This window comes from Plectropomus leopardus, chromosome 20 (genome assembly GCF_026936395.1).
Source record: "Plectropomus leopardus strain MGB_pleo_1.0 chromosome 20, ASM2693639v1, whole genome shotgun sequence".
Lineage (NCBI taxonomy): Eukaryota > Metazoa > Chordata > Actinopteri > Perciformes > Serranidae > Plectropomus > Plectropomus leopardus.
This window is the reverse complement of record NC_142195.1, coordinates 27419098-27438729: the sequence shown is the minus strand read 5'-3', so window position 1 is coordinate 27438729 and position 19632 is coordinate 27419098. Positions and strand designations below refer to the sequence as shown.

At 39.7% G+C, this 19632-nt stretch overlaps 1 protein-coding gene and 1 long non-coding RNA gene across 3 annotated transcripts in view; both read left to right on the top strand.

The window, feature by feature from the left end:
• adamts6 (ADAM metallopeptidase with thrombospondin type 1 motif, 6) overlaps positions 1-7212 on the top strand; it is an 87227-nt gene extending 80015 nt beyond the window's left edge. For both annotated transcript variants that reach the window (XM_088070583.1, XM_088070584.1), the window contains 2 exons: positions 1838-1994; positions 4045-7212. In XM_088070583.1, coding sequence (XP_087926709.1) covers positions 1838-1994; positions 4045-4154 — 267 coding nt within the window. In that variant the 3' untranslated portion in view covers positions 4155-7212. The remainder of the gene's footprint in view (positions 1-1837; positions 1995-4044) is intronic.
• A 2722-nt stretch (positions 7213-9934) lies between these two features.
• LOC148186235 (uncharacterized) overlaps positions 9935-19632 on the top strand; it is a 35611-nt gene continuing 25913 nt past the window's right edge. Inside the window, exons 1-2 of the long non-coding RNA XR_015775147.1 lie at positions 9935-10175; positions 11093-11171. This is a non-coding gene — a long non-coding RNA (uncharacterized LOC148186235). The remainder of the gene's footprint in view (positions 10176-11092; positions 11172-19632) is intronic.

Sequence of the window (19632 nt, the reverse complement as noted above, 5' to 3'; positions counted from 1 at the left end):
AAGGTTCTCGCTGATGTTCTGAAAAGTTTGACTGCTGATTTAATCCTCTTATCAACACAGTTAGTAGTTGCAGCAGCTGTCAAATACGGCTTATGGAGGCAATTAATTAACCCGTTCTCACACATTTTGGGGCAGTTTGCGCTACAGTTTGTACTCAGATTAAATCGTCATAACTCAGCCCAATCTAAACACAGACCTGATACACATATTTTCACATTCGGTGTGACGTAAACTCTCTGAGGATGTCATTATTTCTGATGTTTATCCTGCATAAAAGTCATATATTTGTTTAGAAATCATGAAAAAAAAAGGTGCTCCACATAACTTATGGGGCCAAATGCATAAAACTCTGCGTAGATTCACGTCTAAAACTGTGTTTATGCACAAAGGAAAAAAAATTCATACTCATTCTTCTTTGTCAGATTTATAAAATCTTGTATTCGCCTCTTTCTGTTTTTATTCATCTCAATTTCTATGAACCGGATGTACGTGCACAAGCCTCATTTTCACTTCTACACAGATGTAAAAATGTCTGTAAATAACTGTTTACATATGAAACGGGTTTCCATTAATCCTCAAATTACACAAATTGAAAATGTGAATATAAACTACGCCCAATGGAAACGCGTCCATACACAGTTTATTAATCTTGCCCAAGAAATGTTTCAGTTCTCTTCAGTGTCAAAGTAATCCAGATCATTGTAGCAAACAGAAAATACAACAGCATACAGTTAAATAGAGAGATATGTCCTTCAGGAGGTGGTGGATACCAAAACAGAGCTAAAAGAGAGCGGAAACACTGGACTCAGAATATGTTGATCTGTAAGATCTGTTGATCTGGATGTTTAAATAAACGTTTGATAATAAGTTTGTCAAATTAACTTGGAAGATGATGATGTCTAAATTCATCATCACAGATAGTTTTTTCTGCGAGGAGCACTTCATAGATGTTGCCTTCAAATTTTATCCCCAAAATAACTCTTCGTCTCCTTCAGCTGTGCACGCTGTTTGCAGCTTTTAGTCTGAAAAGAATTAGATTGGAATTCCTCGGGAGACACAAGAGGCGATTTTCAGTCCGTTTGTTTCTCTGTCTCGCCTTACACACACACAAATGTGTTGTGTTTGTGTCTTCACACACACACACACACACAAATGTGTTGTGTTTGTGTGCAGGAAAAGCCTCGCGAGCAACAGTTGACCTGGTTACTCAGATATACTGACAGGCAGCCAGCTGAATGAGACAAAAGGGAAGGTGACTGTTTGCTCACTGCCTGCGTGCCCTGATGATTGGCTGATTGGATCAAGTCATGCCGTGTGTATGTGTGTGTGTGTGTGTGTGTGTGTGTGTGTGTGTGTGTGTGTGTGTGTGTGTGCAGGGATTACCCAGAATGGCTGACTGTAGAGCACTCAGGGTCACACAGGAAAGATGGTCCTCATTTACCTTGTTCGGAGTTCGTAAGGTCATGAAAAACCTGGAGAAGTCATGAAATCTGCAAAAAGCAATTCCCAGGCCTGGAAAAATGTTGGAAATTTAAAGATAATGTAACATGTATAATAGATCACTCCAGGGGGGGCTTTTCATCGCTGCTTGCAGCTTTAATTATAAATTCAGTGCTAATCCAGTTCTGAATGTATTATTTTTTAAATTAATATATACATAAAAAAGCTATGATGTAGTAATGAAAAAGAAATGATAAGGAGTATCAGTGGTTGCTCCGGAGATTGTAAAGTCTTTAAAATTTGCCTCAAAGTCATGAAAAATGTATTGGTAAAGCTGTATGAGCCGTCTGTGAAATAGCACCTCCTGCAGAGACAGTGATGATGTTTTGTGTTGCAGTGTTCGGCTCAGTGCGGCCTCGGCCAGCAGATGAGGACGGTGCAGTGTCTGTCGTACACCGGGCAGCCGTCGAACGAGTGCGCAGAGACCCTCCGACCCACCACCATGCAGCAGTGTGAGAGCAAGTGCGACGCCACCCCCATCTCCAACGGCGACGGTAAGACGAAGAAACGCGCACACATCCCGCTCTGCCTCACATTTGAACTGCGCTGACTCTCTCTTTCAGGCATTTTTGCAGTTGACAATGATAAAAATGAAGTTTATTTATGTAGCACTTATCAAAACTAACGTTACAAAGTGCTTAAATTCACAAAAATACACACATTGGAAAAAATTTAAAACATAACACAAAACACAACACAATTTAAAAATTTTAAACAGCAAAAAAAATACAACACAAAAGAAAAATTTTAAAATAATGGTTGACTTTAAAAACAAAATTAAGTGCAATTCCAGGAGTAAAATATATTAATAAAATAATCCTTTAAAGAGAAATTAAAGAAAGCCTTTCGATAAAAATTGCGATTTAAAAGAAGATGGTGATGTAGCGAGCCTGCGATCATCGACGTGAACATCAATCGTGCTGCTTTCACACGAAGCTGCAATCAACTTTACAAAGTGCTTTACACTTAAAATCACAAAAAATACACAGAAAAAATATAAGAACAAAAAAAACACAACACAAGAAAAAAATTAAAATAATGGTTGAATTTAAAAACAAATTTAAAAATACAATTTCAGGAGTAAAATATAGTAATAAAATAATCTTTTAAAGAGAAATTAAAGGAATGTCTTTGTATTTAAAAAAAAAAGCGATTTAAAGAAGACGGTGATGCAGCGAGCCTGAGATCATTGACGTGAACACCTATCGTGCTGCTTTCACACAAAGCTCGGCTGAAAAGGTTATAAACTGTCTCTATCTTCATCTTCGCTGTTCTGCTATGACCTAAACACGCTTGGATGACACACTCCTCTACACTCTGCCAGCCACATTAATCTTTCCAGTGAGGTTGGCTCCTGGTCAGAGCGAAACAGCTCAGCCCTCCATATACACTTACACATGATGGATGGCTATTCAGATGCACGGAGAAGGGGCCTTTCGATTAGCCTGAATGGAAAACGTGAGCAGCGTTTACAGGCTGGCTAATGGGATTAGCTGTAGGCTAATTGTTCCTTTACGGACAGCAGTGAGGCAACGTCTCGTTTCATTTGGCTCTGCGGAGGCAGGGGCCAAAGCCTAATAAGGGAAGACACTCTGATCGTGATAAGGCATTTAGAGCACTGCCTGTCCGGCATCCAGAGAGCAGTTTGAGTGTGTGTGTGTGTGTGTGTGTGTGTGCATGGTAGGGGATGGCAGGAAGCCCAGTTAGTGAACGAGGCCAGGATCTGTCTCAGCTTCAGCCTCTGCGTCCAAGTATAGCTGCAGAGTTTGACTCTGCGGAGGCCTGAGGGAGATGCGCCGGTCCTCGTGTAGCAGGTTAGCCCCGGTTTGTGCCTCTCGTGTGTTCTGTGAGTCACAGCGCCGAGCATCCCATTTTCTGAAAAACAAACACCCGGCGGTATTCGAAAAAACCCCAGAAGGTTGTTTAAAAGCACTTATCGCTGTTTCTGGAGGCATTTCCAGAGTCCTTAAAAGACTCCTCGGACCATCTGCACGAGGAAATGTTCCATTTGTTTCACAATAAGGATGCTATTTTCGTAAAACACAAGCAAATATTGGGACAATGACAATTCTCCACCGCTGAGGGGCTTTTTTCAGAGAAAATCTCCCGATCTGCTCTGAACTCAGATCTCAGCGTCCCACTGCGGCGAACTGCCTTTCGCACAATCTGCCTTCTCATTTACAGCCATCAAACCTCAGAATAAGCTTCAAACTGAGCTAAAAACAGACCATCAGACTTTCTCCTGCGGCGTCGAAAAACAGATATGGAGTCACCAGACATGTCAACATTAATTTGACCAGGTTTGATGAATGTGTTGTGTGTTGATGTTTTTTATCTGGTTGATTTTATCATGAGTGATAGTGTTTTTGAGTGTGAGGTTTGTGCTGCAGATGTAATAAATAAATCTAATAGCTAAACTCGAGCATGAATCATACGTTCTCTTTTTGAGACGAATGTTTTTTATGCATAGTCTTTAGTTTACATTTAAAATGAAATATTGGAAAAATAAACAGTGGCTCCTCCCTCTCGCCTTTCTCTCTCCAGAGTGCAAAGACGTAAACAAAGTGGCGTACTGCCCGCTGGTACTGAAGTTCAAGTTCTGCAGCCGAGCGTACTTCAGACAGATGTGCTGCAAGACCTGCCAGGGGCACTGACCCTGAGCCAGAGAGAGAGATGGAGGGAGGCTGAAACGGCACTGAAAGGGAGAGAAGAAGAAAACAGGGCGGACTGAAAACCCCTCTGGACCGGCGGACGACGGGAGATCGGCGCTGGCGAAAGAGGAGGAGAGAAGTAAGGATTCCCCTGTTAGTCACTCCTGATCCTCCGGCCCTCCAAACCACTGCTCAGCCCTCAAACGCTGACACGAACTCACGTTTAAATTTCACTTCTGTGAAGTGGAACTTGGAAGATGATTCGTCGGTGATGTTATTTTTATTATAATAATAATTATTGATATCATTGTTAGTCTTCCTTCGTTGTTCAATGAATCCAAAGTGCTGGACACATCGCTGGCAGAGGACGTCTCCCTGGACGGACACACGGAGGGGGACGCCTCCTCTCTAGAAGGAGAGGGGGACGGGAGCTGTGTCCTGTCTTTTTTTTTTTTTTTTTTTATGTGGGACGACTGTGATGGTGCTATTGGCGGGCAGACTTTCGGCTTCGGTGCACTTTTTTTTTTCGTGTAAATACTTTTTTTTTGCCAATTTACCGCTCAGATACGACAGAGAAACCCCATCAGCGTACTGTATATTTATTGTACAATTCCAAGCAGAGCCGAGATATTGTCCTCTGATCATGTCTGTGTCAGATAGTAGCCTACTGTCATGGAAGGGAATGTAATGTGAGTGAATTCATATTCTCTGTGCTGGAATGAAAATATTACATACTGTAACATAACCCTTATATACTGTAAGGATCTGTATATTATATATGATGTTAATCCAGGACCAGAAATACCGCGCAGGATTTTTTTAATCACTTTTTCTTTCCCCAGACGGGTGCCTTAGTTCCTTAAATCAGAGCTCGCCCAGTGTCAGATGTTAGTGCAGAGTAGGATGACGATATTGTCAGACGGTGCCTGGGCCACGTGAAACACGATCGCCGAATTGGCCTTTACAAAAACGCTTCAGTTCACTATTGAAGGATTCACTTTGAAGGAGCAGATTCTGTGAAGCAGTTTGTTCATGTGGAAGCGGTCGGCTTCTTACTCGATGGATGATTATTTAACCGAAAAGTTAAAAGTCACTTCGGTGTCAGAGTTTAAGGAATATTTGACTTTCGCTTTCTTGCCACGAGAGACGAGAAGATTGACACCCGTCACTTTCACGAAGCTGAAGCCAGGAGACGGTTATCTTATCTGAGCATAAAGACCCAAAACAAGAAGAAATATTATTATTATATAATTCTGTAATATAATTTTAAATATTATATATTGTATCATGTGTAATATTATTATAGAATTCTGAATATAATTTTCTATAATTTATTCCTCTAGTTTTTCTTTTTAGGTAAAGCCAAAAATTTACAAAAAATTAGCAAAATTACCTGAAGAAAAAATAATTCAAATTCTGTAATATGATTTAAATACAACATAGTTTTCTAGATTCTAAATCAGCAACTTAAGAAGAAATTACCCCAAAATTGTCAAGAAATTAGTGAAATTTTAAGAGAATTGCCTAAAGAAAAAAATAATTCTAATTCTGTAATATAATTTTAAATATAACGTGTATGTCGTATTATGTGTAATACTATAACATAATTCTAAACAAAGTTTTATGTAATTTTTTGGATTTTTCTTTCTTTTAATTCTAATTTCCTGCAGTTTGTGAGACATTGCATTTTTCCATGTTTTTGAAAGGAACCAAACCAATTTGCTCGTGTTTTCAAAGTTTTAAATATTTGTGCGTGGCGTCAAGAAAGAGCGGGGTTTCAAAGGTTTGAAGTATGGAGATAAAAAGAGTGAATTTGTGAGCTTTAGAGCTGTTGACAGTCTTTGTGCTACGATGAGCCAACGGTCTCCTGACGCAGTTTCACTTTTATTGGACAAACGTGAAAAATGTGTATTTCCCCAAAACGTCTCTATTCCTGTAAGGAGCCAGTGCTAAATATACACACACACACACACACATCACATCCGTTTTGCTGCCAGACCACGTTTTCGGGCCTCAGACGCCCCCTCCGGATAAAGTTACCCCCTCGTCCTCTTTGCTCTCATCATCTTCAGTGAAAAGACAAACTCAGCCAACTCGATGGTGCTTTCCCCTCCTTTTATTTTTTTATTTTTTGAATTTCCACGGAGTACTGTGTTTACCTCTGCTTCTCCTCCCCGCTCCTCCCCGCTCCGCTCCGAGGGTTACGGCCTTCCCAGGCTTCTGGTGCTATCAAGTGGGTGCTTCCATTCAACCCTCCAGTGTGCTTAAACGTGAGGCTGGATCCAAACAAATATGAAATGATAATATCCTTGTCAATATCTCTGTTGGTAAATGCTGGTCATGTTATTGTTTTTTTTGTTTGTATCTGTTTATACCTCACACTGGGAAAAAATATTCATTAATTTTCGTGTATTGTTGTTTGTGCTACCAACAAAACGGACCCGGTTGTAGCCGACAGGTGACATTCCTGCTGGTGCGGTGAAAGGGAACGCTTTTCCCAGAGGAGAAACCCTGAGAGACAGTTTAAGGAGCGTGCAAGAATCTCATCGAAGCTGTTAACAACTAATTTCTAATTTTGCTGCTGCTACTTTTTTGTAGCCACCTTCAGTATGTCGGGCAGATTTTATCGGTTACCTTGAAGGAGGCCGTCGGGAGAGGAGTCAGCGGACGCTGAGAAGCATTTTGAAATTCTTGGACTAACTCGTCTGCTGGCTGCGGGATCACGGAGCCTCCAGAAAAAACTCAAAACTGGTACTCATTGCTGTGAACTTGGATGTTTTGAATGTCACATTGCTTACCTAAAAAAGTGCAAGAGAAATGAAAAGCATCATGTGATTAGTTATATTTTATATTCAGTATTAATGTTGGTACACTGTTACTAATTTTTTTTTTCAAATGTAAATTATATGCTAATTTATTGCGTTGTCTCACTTGTACATTTATTTCACTGCATGCAAACTGAACTTTAGCATAGTGAAAAAAATGCAGTGATGCAGCCCTTCACCAGCCCCCCCTTTTTTTTAAAAAGTAGATACAATAAAAAGAGCAGCTTTTAAAGAGACTCGGTGTTCGTGGTTCTTTTATTTCTCCTCTCCTGCTCGTTAAAACACATCAAAACACACATTTCTTGTACGTTCATCAGATTTTAGAATGTTTTTTGGATGATTATTTCATTTTTGGACATTTCTCAGATTTTAGGATTTTTCTAGAAGTTTAGTACGTTTCTAAGATTTTAGAATTTTTTAGGGATTTTAGGACATTTCTAGGATTTTAGGATGTGTCTTGGATTTTAGGAAATTTCAAATATTTTAGGACATTTTTAGTATGTCTCTCAGATTTTAGGACGTTTGTAAGATTTTAGCGTATTTGTAGAATTTTAAGACATTTCTTGGATCTTAGGACATTTGTAGGACTTTTTCGGATTTAGAATTCCAAGATTTTAGGACACTTTAGGACTTTTTTTTAGGACGATTTTAAGATGTTTTAAGATTTGAGGACGTTTGTTAATTTTAGTGCATTTCTAGGATTTTATAACATTTTAGGACAATTTTTGGATGGACTTTCATTGGCTTTAAGAATGTTTGTTGCATTGTAGGACGTTTCTTGGATTTTCGGAGGTTTGTCACATATTAAAAAATTTCCTCGATTTTTTGGACATCTCTCAGATTTTAGGATGTTTCTTACATTTTAACGTATCTCTAGGATTTTAGGATGTTTCTACATTTTTTGCGCTTTTCTAGAATTTTAAGACGTGTCTTGGATCTTAGGACATTTCCAGGACGTTTTTTGGATTTTATTACTATTCAAGGGCATTTCTAAGATTTTAGGACACTTCTAGGATTTTAAGATGTTTTAGGATTTGAGGACGTTTGTCAATTTTAGAACATTTCTCGCATTTTAGGATGTTTCTAGGGTGTTGGGATGTTTTACAGATTTTAGCACATTTCTATGATTTTTTTGACATTTCCCGTATTTTAGGATGTTTCGAGGGTTTTAAAACATCAGGGTCTTAGATCCTCTGTTGGAGGATCCTCTACTGGCACTTTTTGTGATAAACAGCCTTTATTGTGATGCCGTTTTATACATTCTGGCACCTTCTTCATACTAAAACTACAAAAACAACCCTCATTGTGAATCACTTTACTTTAATTGTGAATCAGAAAATAGTTTTGGGGGCCACCCGGCACCCGATCAGGGGCCAGATTTGGCCTGTGGGCCGTAAGTTGAGTATCACTGCTTCAAGAGATATGTACACTTGTCCTTTCACTCAACTCTTGGAAAGCACCCACAGCATGAGAGCAGCTAATGGCATCACACCAGGATACCCGTTACCGCCGCTGAAGAAATCCATTCATTCGCCGCCTCAGTTTAGGGTGACCGAATCGGAGGAGTTTGTAAAAAAAGCTTTTGTCCTTATCTACCTAACTCTGAGACGCCGGCTGCATCATCATCCGAGACTCAAACCTAATAAACGTCAGCTTTTCACACACTGTCCCGGCACTGTTGCCATAGCTTTGGTATGGCGCGCTCCTTCCTCTCATCCCGGCCTCAAGTGTCTGGATTCACTCTTTGGGAACTGTGAGGTTTCCACTCTCCTTGGTAATTAATTCCAAATAAACAGTAACTAGCCCACTTGGCTGGGAAAACGCAGCCGTCTCCTTCTAATCCACAGTGTCCAATTACAGAGGGAGACAGATGGCCTGTTTGGTCTAATGTAACCAGTTTAGAATACCTGTACGTCTGGCCCGGCTTCTGTCTCCCGCGCCGGCCTCGTCTGCAGGGGTCTGTGATTACATTAGTCCTAACCTGCAGAGCTGAGGGCGACAAGCGAAGAGAGAAAAAAGGGAGGGTGATGGAGTTCAGCAGCAGATGACCTGACAGGCCCGAGGTGCACATGAAACATTTGCACGTGTGCACATACGTCAACGATAACTTATTGTAGCTTTAACTCACAAACAGAAGGTTTTTCTTGAAAAAACAAAAGCGGTTCGCTGGATTCTGTGCGTGCACACGTGGGTTAGAGGCCTCCAGATGATGAGGCGATGAAAGTAAGATGGACGTCAAGACTATACATGCTGTCACACATCTTTGGGTGCATTTTTTTTTTTTTAATCTTATCTTACGCTCTACATTAAACTGAGAGTGCTGTTTGAAATAATAGAGGGTGATATTTTTAAAATAATTAGCCCTTTGACACCTGGAGTGACATCAGTTTTTACTGTGCTGCCTTTAAATGACTTTCACAAGCATTTGAACCTCTGAACCCGGAGAAAAGTGCTTTGATTTCTTTGAAAAACATGGGAAAAGGGAAAGAAGCAACTTGATGAGAAATGTCCTGCGAATTGAAAAATAAAAAAATTGAAAAGATTCACAAAAACAAACTGAAAAAGGAAAGGAGAGTATAATGTCTTTGTTATATATTTAAGAAAAGTAAAAAAATGAATCTAAATCTCAGAATTATACATTTTAATTGTGTAATTACATGCAAAATTTGACCATTAAAAGTTGAATCCCCCCAAAATAAAAAACATTACTCACTCCCCAGTGCTTAAAGATTTATTTGTGGTGTATTATTTGTGTGTTGTGTGGTGTAATTTTAATTTTTTACACAAAGCAGTTTCAGACATTTTGACTTTTCATGTTAAAAAAAGCACAAGTAAATAAATTAATAACGTTAACGATGGCTTAGTTCCATTCAGTGATTCAGAGAGCTGTTCCAGTACGCCAGCATGTGCAAAAACAGGGTTTCCTCTAAATGGAACGCAGCCATCATTAGCGGTATTTACACACCTGTGATCATTCTTAGCGTGACAAAGCAAAATATCCGTCGTTTAAACGGTCTTTACTGACATTCAGAGGCTGGAAATATTCTCAACACTATGTTTTTTGTCAGGAGGAAAGATGACAACAATATAGTCGCTCCAAGTTAGGAGTTTTTGCTTTTTTTTCACTGCGAAAAACACGTCAACACCTCAAACATACAACAAAACAACGTCAAGCTCCAGGAAATAGACGACACCAGAGGTAAGCTAGGTCTGAATTTTACCACAAAAGGACGCAGTTATTAAACAAGTGTAACGAATTAACGTTACTGTTTGTAGGCAGTAGTGAGTAAAGTAACGTTACTTTTTAAAAAGTGTAACGAATAATGTATAATTAGGTACTTTTTGAGAACAATCGGATGTAACTGCCGAGCTAACGTTAGCTTGTCAGCTAACATTAGAGGAGCTACATAGCCTCTGTAGCTTTGACAATGTCAATGTTTTTTCTTGTTATTCTGTTTACCATCTGCTGGTGTTTTGTTTACAGCATTTAGTAAACAAAAAAAGTCATTTTAGTGGGAAAATAAAGATCTCTATATAACAAACTAGCTAACTGTTAATTAGCAGGCTCCTTAGCTTGTTGCTAACTGTGCAATAAGTTCACAGAATTTATTATTATTATTATTATTATTATCTTGGTCACATCAGATAGCTGTACAAACAAATTAACCTTTAAATTATTATACGCACTCCTATGGCTCTGTGCACAAAATACACTTTTCAGAAGCTTTAAACAAAATTATACGCCAATATTATTTTCTACTTTCATTGAGTCCATTTTTTAAACCAGTTAGGCTATGAAAAATATCATACATTGCTATGATTTTCAACTTTTATTGAGTTTTGATAACCAACATCAGTCCTAATTATAAATATGATTTTTTTTGATGATCCCAGCCTGGGATGTGTCAGTGATTTGCAGCAACATTGATTGTGACAGTACACTTTTTGGAAATAGCATGTATTTCTTCCACATGTCAAATATCACTGTCACTTCAGGCTTGCCATTGGTCAGTGGTATAACGTTAAAGTTCAGAGTTGCAAAAAAATGCACAAATTCACTTCACTTCTACAATCAAATCCACTAATTAATTCAGATGAATTCCAATTAAATTGCAGAGTTGAAATGTCGGTGTGACCGAGACTATTCACCGCACAGTCAGGCACCGCCAGCAAGAAAAAAGAAGACGACAGAAAGGTACTGTTTAACTCTTCCAGTGTGTTGACTTTATTAGTCCGGGGGATAATATTAGTCTCTCAGACACGTACCATGTGTATTTGACTGAATAAGTGACAAGGTGATTTCCCAGTACATGGAGCTCACGGGCTGCTTATGATAAGAGGTGTGGAGAGGATGGGGAACAGATTTCTCCTCGTCTCTGGGTTTCTGCACTTCAAATGCAAACTACTGACAGTGAGAAAAGCCATTGCAGTTGCTTATCAGCAATTAAATATCCCTATCAAGCTGCATGATAAAATATAGGTGTGCAAAATGTGCCAACTAGCAATCATGAATATGCATGAAAACAAGATGCAATCATGCTCAAATACATGTTAAAATGCTTTAACATCTTAGAATCTGTCAAACTTATGTTTGAGCTTTTCTGCTCGTAATCACTGACGTGCCAATCGGATTGAAAATTGGTATCAGGCCCAGTCATTGCATTTCTAATTTATCAGGATTGTTCTTTTTGAACACACACTGCCCGATTCTTTGTTTACATCCGCTGTCACACCGGTGTTATGTACAGAAAGCGTAATTTACAGCAGATATTTAGGTTTTCTTGTAATGCTGCTGCTCTAATAAGTACAAACATGTACAACTTAAGCTGCTACAGCACTTTAAGTGGACATTTTTATTGCTCATTTTTAGTGAACTAGTTTTACTATAATGCTGTAGTAAGTTAATTTTTTTAAACCATTTTTTACCTGTCTTTACTGAGAATGTTTGTTAAACTATAACCTTACTCTGAAGTGGAATTGTGATTATATTGTTTATTTATAGTCCTGTATTTTTTATCACAATGCTGCACTGAGTGGAGTTGAGAGCAGTTTGTGAAGACATATTTTACTCTCTGTACTCAATTGCAAGCTGCATTAAGTGGAAATGTGATAGGAGCAAATATAAAAATATTTTTAGGTTGTCGGGGCACCCAGTAGCTCACCTGGTAGAGCAGGTGCACTATGTAGAAAGGCTGTCCTTGCTGCAGCGGCTGCAGGTCTGAGTCCAACCCGGGCTGTTTTTCTTTGTTATTTTGTAAAAAAACAAAACAAACAAACAAAAAAACAAGGAACTGTTTGGATGCAGACATTTTGTCTTGTATTGCTTTGCCGGGATATTAAACCATGAAGCATGTACCCTGGATTGATTTTAATAACTTTAAAATACTTGAAGTGTACATTGTGCAGCTGTATTATCCTGGTGTGTAAAAGTATTGGATCAGGACTCGGTATCAGCAATTATTCAATATGAAATGACTGAGATCGGGGGCAAAAAAAACGTGTTCAGGATATCCCTAATTATTGGTCTCACCTTAGAGGTTAGGACCCCAAAATCCAGTGTCATAACTCTCGGCTGGCAGCCTGAGGACATACGCACTTAAAGACAGCGGCTGCTGTATTTATTCTCCGGCTCGGAGGTGTGAGGATTAGCATAGTGACGAACAACAAAGCTCCCTAAGCGTTTATCATCCTCAATCAAAGTTGCTGTGGTACCGCGGTGTCGTCGATGAGTGCTTGAAGCGTTTCGGACACTCTTCCATCAGAACACGGCGCAGCAGGACAAACAGCTCCAGATGGTGTGGGTGGAGACGGTGCATGCACGGACCCGGGGGGTCTGACAGGCAGGAATGCTGACCTGGGATGGGAAGGTCACGGCTCCAGCACCTGCTATCTACTGGGCTGTGTTTGGGCTCCGTCCTGTTAAGCCCCGCTGCTCTTTCCCACAGCTGAGGCCCAGATTGAACTTCCGTGGACGAGATCAAAGCCCCCGAGGGCAGTGGCTGCAGAGGAGAGGGCAACAGCCACCCCATCACATATACCAGGAGGATGTGTTTTTTCCTTCACACCTTCAAAGATGTGAAGAGAAATGCTTCAGCTGTGCACCGTGGCCTCTCTGAAAGCTGTTTTCTTTCAGTGTCAAGAGCTGTGCACTTTGCTTATCAGCTGTGAACCAAACACGCTACTGTGCATATGAATGCCATGCCTAAACATACACACTGTTCTGTGCATTTCAACAGCACAGTGTTTCTTAGTAAGCTCTCTCGGTGCCTGGTTACATCAGAAAGAGGAATCATTGTTGCCAAGTGTTGTTGCGAAACAGGTGATAGCCTGTGACAGAGCAGCTGCTGGCAGGTTGTGCACAGAGTGCTGTTGTGTGCTGCTAGTTTCATTTGTGGCAAATTAGAAACAAAAAGTAAAACTTTAGTTAAAGAACGACTACACGATAGCTCCTGCTTTTCTTTTGTTTGGGTTGCATTTGGTCAGCAGTGCAACCTTTCTTGCAGTAATTTATCATAAGTGGACTCGACGATAAAAACATTGTGCAAATTCACTTTTCCATGAGGAAATCCATTCATCATGATAAACCCACTGACATTAATTGATGTTTGAGGGCTTCGGGGTTGAGTTTTCAGCACAGGGTTCAAGTTCAAACAGTGCCTACTTCCAATGTAACTTTTAACTTTGGTCGTAGTTTAAGCACTCCCGACTAACAGCAGTTCAGATAGTTCCAGTATAAGCACAACTTGCAACTTAAATCAACACCGTCTATCTCGTGGATGAATTATAGTATAATCTAGTTGCAGTCGAACGGACCTCCATGTGCAGTAAGATCTCCATTAATACATGCACACAAATGATCTCAGCCCTCAGTATTTTATTCAAAAAAGTCTTTCTGTAAGACCTCTCCCATGTGTTTTTCTAAATGAGATAAAACTATTTAAATGGTCATTGAAATATTGCAGAAATTGAAAAAGACATACAACTAGCTGGAAATGCCATGGTTAAAATTGATGCCATATGCATAAACAGCCAAAATGAAGAATAAAAAGCACGTACATTGCAGCAAACAGTCCATAAGGGTTCATATACAAATGGTCATTTTGGGGTGAAGTATTCCTTTAAGCCAGAACTTGAGTATAGCTGATGCAGCTGGCTGCAGGCCATGAGCTTTTGTTGCTTGTCCCATCTCTCTCCCTCATTTCTCTTAATCACTCTACTGTCAACTATACAATAAGGGCATAAAAAATGTGACTGATCATAGCAATCAGTCTTCAATCTATAAAGGCTGGTGTACACTTTAAACAAAGTAGTTTGTTTAAAGTGTCGTCTAACTACGTTTGAAGGCAAAAGTGTTTAGAGCTTAATGGCTGCACTCAGAGGCAGGTAGAAAAGCCTGAGGCGAGACATGATGAATCGTACAAATGGGGATAATGCTGCACAATTTTAGACTGTCTCTCCTCGAGACACTCGTTTGTGCACACAGAAGTGATGGAGGAAGTGAAGGTAGGAGAAAAGATGGCGTACTATCTCACCTCTGCACACACCTGGCCGACGGCTGCATGAAGTGGGCACATTTGTCAGAGCACAGAGGGGAGTTTAAGGCTCACTGAGGCCTTAACTCTTCAGTTTCCACATGTGCACTGGTTCAGCAGGTAGCTGGGTCACCTTTAAGGGATTTGTTCCTATACTGTCCTCTGTCAGCAGGAAAGACAGCAGATAAATGGATTAAGCGTATAAAAAATCAATAGCCAATCACTTAGGCCAATGGAGTAAAGCCAAGCGCTTTTGCTTGCTTGTGGAAGAGGCTGAATAATATTGTGTGTGTATGTGTGTGTCATCATTTGGGTGGATGGTGCTCTTGAACAGTGCGCTCCACGTAGAGCGTACTTAAGGACATCCTCTCTCTGCGGAGGACATTATGAAATCCATCAGGAATGAATTATGTCGTGATTTAGCCTCTTCTGCTCCGACCGCCCACAACTAATAAATGACAGCAAGCTAATGAGGACAAATGATAATGGGGCTGTAGTCGCAGCGCAGAGAGCTACGAGGCTCGCCATTATTAGTGCGTTCAGCTACATTGTAATGCTGATTCAGTTTCATAGCCCACATGTCCTTCACTCTCGACATGGAAAAGGTGAATCTTTGTATAACACACGAGGACGTCCAGCGGAGGCACGTTGAAGGTTTGACAGCGACCTTGATGGTCCGCTGTAATGTGAACCCTCTTTAAGATCTATTCTTTTAGTAGCTTGTAACTGTAATTATGCTCTGCTGTAACAATATGTTTTATGGAGGAATAAGTCATCCTTTTTTTATAGTGTGTATTAGTTGTCCTTTATGTAATCTCTCCCACCTCTTATTACAATGGAAAAAGTGGCTGTAAAGACTAAATGATGTGCTTGCAAGCAATTTTATTAATTGAGATCAGTCGTATTATAAAGAGAACAAAGTGCTATTTTAAGTGTCGGTCAATTGATAGTTGTCCTTTTCTTTAGGATATTGAAATAGCACGGCCAAGACAACAACAAGAGTGGAACCACTCAAAAGTCAAAATATGACTTGTTTCCTTTTGTAAGGACTCTTTATATCACTTCCCTTTAAGATTTCACCACAGGTTTGTTTATTTTTGGGACAAAATACAAGACAGGGACTCACATAAAGGCAATTAATTGGGTCAGTTTCCTTCATGCTGTATTATTTGATTTTTGACTTCTAGTGGGCAGAAAAACTCCCCACCACTTGTCACCAACAGACATGGAGAAAAATTTGGGATCGTGTTTCTGGCCACCTGGTGAATGTTAGTCCAATATTCACTTTCCTTTTAGCTCCAATTAGCTGGGATAGGGAATAGCTGGGATACATGCCGCTTCTTTTACATCTTGAAAATTTAAGTTTGGGTGCTGGGTGCTTATCTTGTGCAAAGGCAGGTTGTGACTATAGTTACGATACGACCTTAAGTGGTACTGTATAGTAGCCTGCTTATCAGAAATCCCAAGATGGAAGCTGATCTTCTTCCAGGCTTTGTTTTTAAGTGTGTAATAGGTCTAAAATACTGTCCTTGGGACAGATGTGAAGCTCAGATGCGATTCCCTGCACTGAAATGATCAACGTCATCTCCATAATTACCACCATAGACTAATGTTTACAGAATAAAGAGATATATCTACCTGCTGTGATTGGTTGTTCATATGCCATGAAGGGCACCTTGCTGCAAAATCACAAATTAATTTTGAAAAGAGCAAAGAATGAGCAATAGGTTTTTTTCAAAAAGATGTTTTGTGTCTGATTGGCTTCGGCTTCTGTGAAGGACGCAATAGATCGATGCTCAATATTTTATTTTTAAAGTGCTGATGACTTCTCAGATGGTTCTGTGTAACAAACGATTTGGTGTTTCGGGTTCAGGAGTTGGTGAGATTTGCAGTAAATGTGGTGGAAAACCAAATCAATGAGTCGTAGGAGGAAATGTTTCACCTGCAGAGCTGGCTGTTTTCTTAATGATTTTAGCAATAACAGTCATTTTATTAAGTGATAGTATCAAACATATTGGCAGGTTTAAGATAGTATTTCACAATATTCTACTGATGTTTACAAAATGATGTGCTACCAGCCAAAATTTAGAAAAGTTTTTAAAAAAAACTATCAAGATGGAGAGCTGCATTACCTCCAAACCACAGAAGATCAAAAGCATGATTATGAAACAAAACCTGCTTACAGGCAGCTGTTGCCCAAGTTTGTTCTTGAGTAATCAATGACTGATAGCTAGCCACTTGTTTCTTGACTATGGATCCCTTTGATCCTCTTTTCCTCGGGCTTTAAGGTTACATACCTCAGAGACTACTATGGACCGGACAGCAGTAGAAGTAATGACTTTAAATGTATGCCCTTTGCACTCACTGAAGTTCATTAAAAACACAGCATGTTGCCGGAACCTGATGATTCACAAACACGTGGAAGGTCAGACAGAGTATAAATGTTGTTGTTTTCTTTTATTTACAGTGTGAATTCACAGCCACTGCTGCAGAAATTAGATCTGATAAAACACCATGTGAATCTTCAGGATTATTTGTTTGTTTGTATTGATGCACGGAAACATGAGACAATGATTATTCTGTATTCTCTGTAAGTTTTGCACTAATTCATTTACAAGTTAACACATGAAAGTGATTGAAGTTGTTTAACGAGAATACGTCATGTACGCGGCGTGAAGTTTGTGAATAAGTGGCAATAGTAAGATCTTGTAATGTAGGTTTTTCTGTTAAAAAGACAAAAGTTTCATCAATCACATAGATGTCCAGACTCAACAGAAGATTGGCCTGCACCCTCTAGGTGGTGCTACCTTGAAAGCCATTGTCATGAGTGGGATCCTGTCTGAACCGATTAAAATGTTTTTGACTTTGCCCGAAGATCAAGTCAATGCTTCAGTCAAGAGCTAAAGTGTTGTCCATTTCTAAAAGGCAGAATCTGTAGGCACTTGTTTGAGAAAAGGACAACTTACTAAACTGAAACTGAAGAGCAACCAAAGGTGGGTTTTCATTACAGATTTGCGCAAAACTTAAGTGATATTTTCGATTGCGAGATGACTGCGTTTCCACTGAGTGATGTTCTGCAGCTTTTCCTCCTTGTGATAACACTCCAAGAAGCATGATGATGGATGTTCAAAACATTAGCAGCTTTATCGCTATTGCAGCCATCGCACTAGCTGTCATTATTTCCAATCTAAGACGATGTAGGCGTGTTGTGTGAGCGATTCTGTGAGGTGATAGTCCACGATTTCACAGAGGAATTTTGGATTCAAAACTTCTGGATGATCTGCTCAACTTTTGAAGAGTTATGTGATGCAATAACAGCTCTTGTAGCTCCTGCTGCATCATGTTCGCACATAACATCATTTAAAGCACCTATGAAAGCAAAAAAAAAGGTTTTCATTGCAGTTTTGCAAAATATGGCTCTTTTGAATCACCTGAAATACCACGTCATGCAAGCGTAATTTTCTTTTTTGCGATAAATGGGAGTTTTTTTTTTTAATTGATGTGTTTCCATTAGGTGTATTTTATATTTGCAATTTCAATTTGAAAAATTTGAAGGGTTAACTTTTGAGCAAATCCGTAATGGAAACCCACCTACTGTCTACAGTTTACCCAAACCACATTAAAGCTTTGACTAACTTATCACCAAAATTCCAATTAATAATCTTTCACAATATGGAATAAATTCGCCAAGAAGCTAAAATGGATATTTTATCAAGTCCAGCTAGGAGGTTAAATAACAACTGCCTTCCATGTAACTCAATGCTAAATATTGTTTCAGTTTGAGGCGAAGTATTTCTGAGGTTTGCTTTTCTGAGTTTAACCTTGCTCTTAGTTGTAGTCCCGGGCTTAATTTATTGTTTACACTAGTTTCCTTCTGTGTGAAGAGAAATAGCATTCATTCCTGATCAGTCCTGTCCAATTGCTGTGGTATTGGAAATTTCTTGGGCAGGCCTCGCTTGGACCTCATGTTTGGCAAGACGTAGAGGAATGAATATGTTATTGTTAATGTCCACAGCTCTGCCCCGTTTTCTTCCTCTGGCTGGCATCGCTCTGGCTCCTCTGCACCGACATGTCATTTTCAAGGTGTGTCCGAGTCGCCTCAACTGTGATGCACAAACACAAGAGCAACAAAAGAGCATAACAACGCTGCCATACAAAGACGGCTTTGTGTTACTTACTCCTAGTGTGTTCTGACAAGTGTGCATGCTAATTTTGCTCTTGTGTAGTAGAAGAAGTGCTTTTGGAGAATATCGCTCAGAGTAAGGGAAGGAGTGGTGTAATGGGGAAGAGAAAGACTTGGCCTGTGTGAAAAATAAGCTTATAAAGTAGCTGTGAAATATGAACAGTGACATGAGGACATTTATCCAAGTAAAGCATATTAAAGGAGAAAGGGGCCAAGATTCAGCTCAGGTTTAAGGATAGCTTCATATTTTTTCAAGTCTTAAAACAATACCGACATACCCAGATGTACATTAAGAGTTTTTTTCACCATTTACCCCTGGGAATCAAAGTATTTCTCATTCTGATTGGGGACTGTAATACTGCCTGTGAAGAAAGCCCTTCCTAGAAAAAAACGAGGCACAACTTTTGTCACAGTGTGACGTCATCTGGCAAGACGCTGTGGTGGTCAATGAATAATAAGTGAAATCATACATTCCTGGTGGATTACTTTGTAACATGAAAGCTTTATTCCTACTGTTTACCCCTTGATTGTCCCAACAAAAGATAACATAATTGCTGCCGTTATAACTTTCCACTGTTGTTAAATCCTGTGTCTGAGGGCTGATTTCATTCTAATTGCCCACAAAGTGATGTGGTATAAAATTTACAGCCTTAATTCTGTATAAAAATGCTTGAAAGTACAACTGAGGTTATTATGAGGCTTCGGCGGTGAGAGAAATTAATAGAGTACCTCCCAACGTTACTGTTTATGTAGTAGAACGTTTCCTCTTGGCGTTACTAACCTATAAAGCCTCGGATCTGTCTCTCCAATCTGTCTCTTAAAAGGGCTCTATACAAAATTCAGAGTGTATGAGTTATCTGGACACAGCTCTGACTATGGAGGTGGTTGAGCCAATGGCTAGCAGCTAATGGTGCTAACTCCATAAACAGCGCTAGATCATG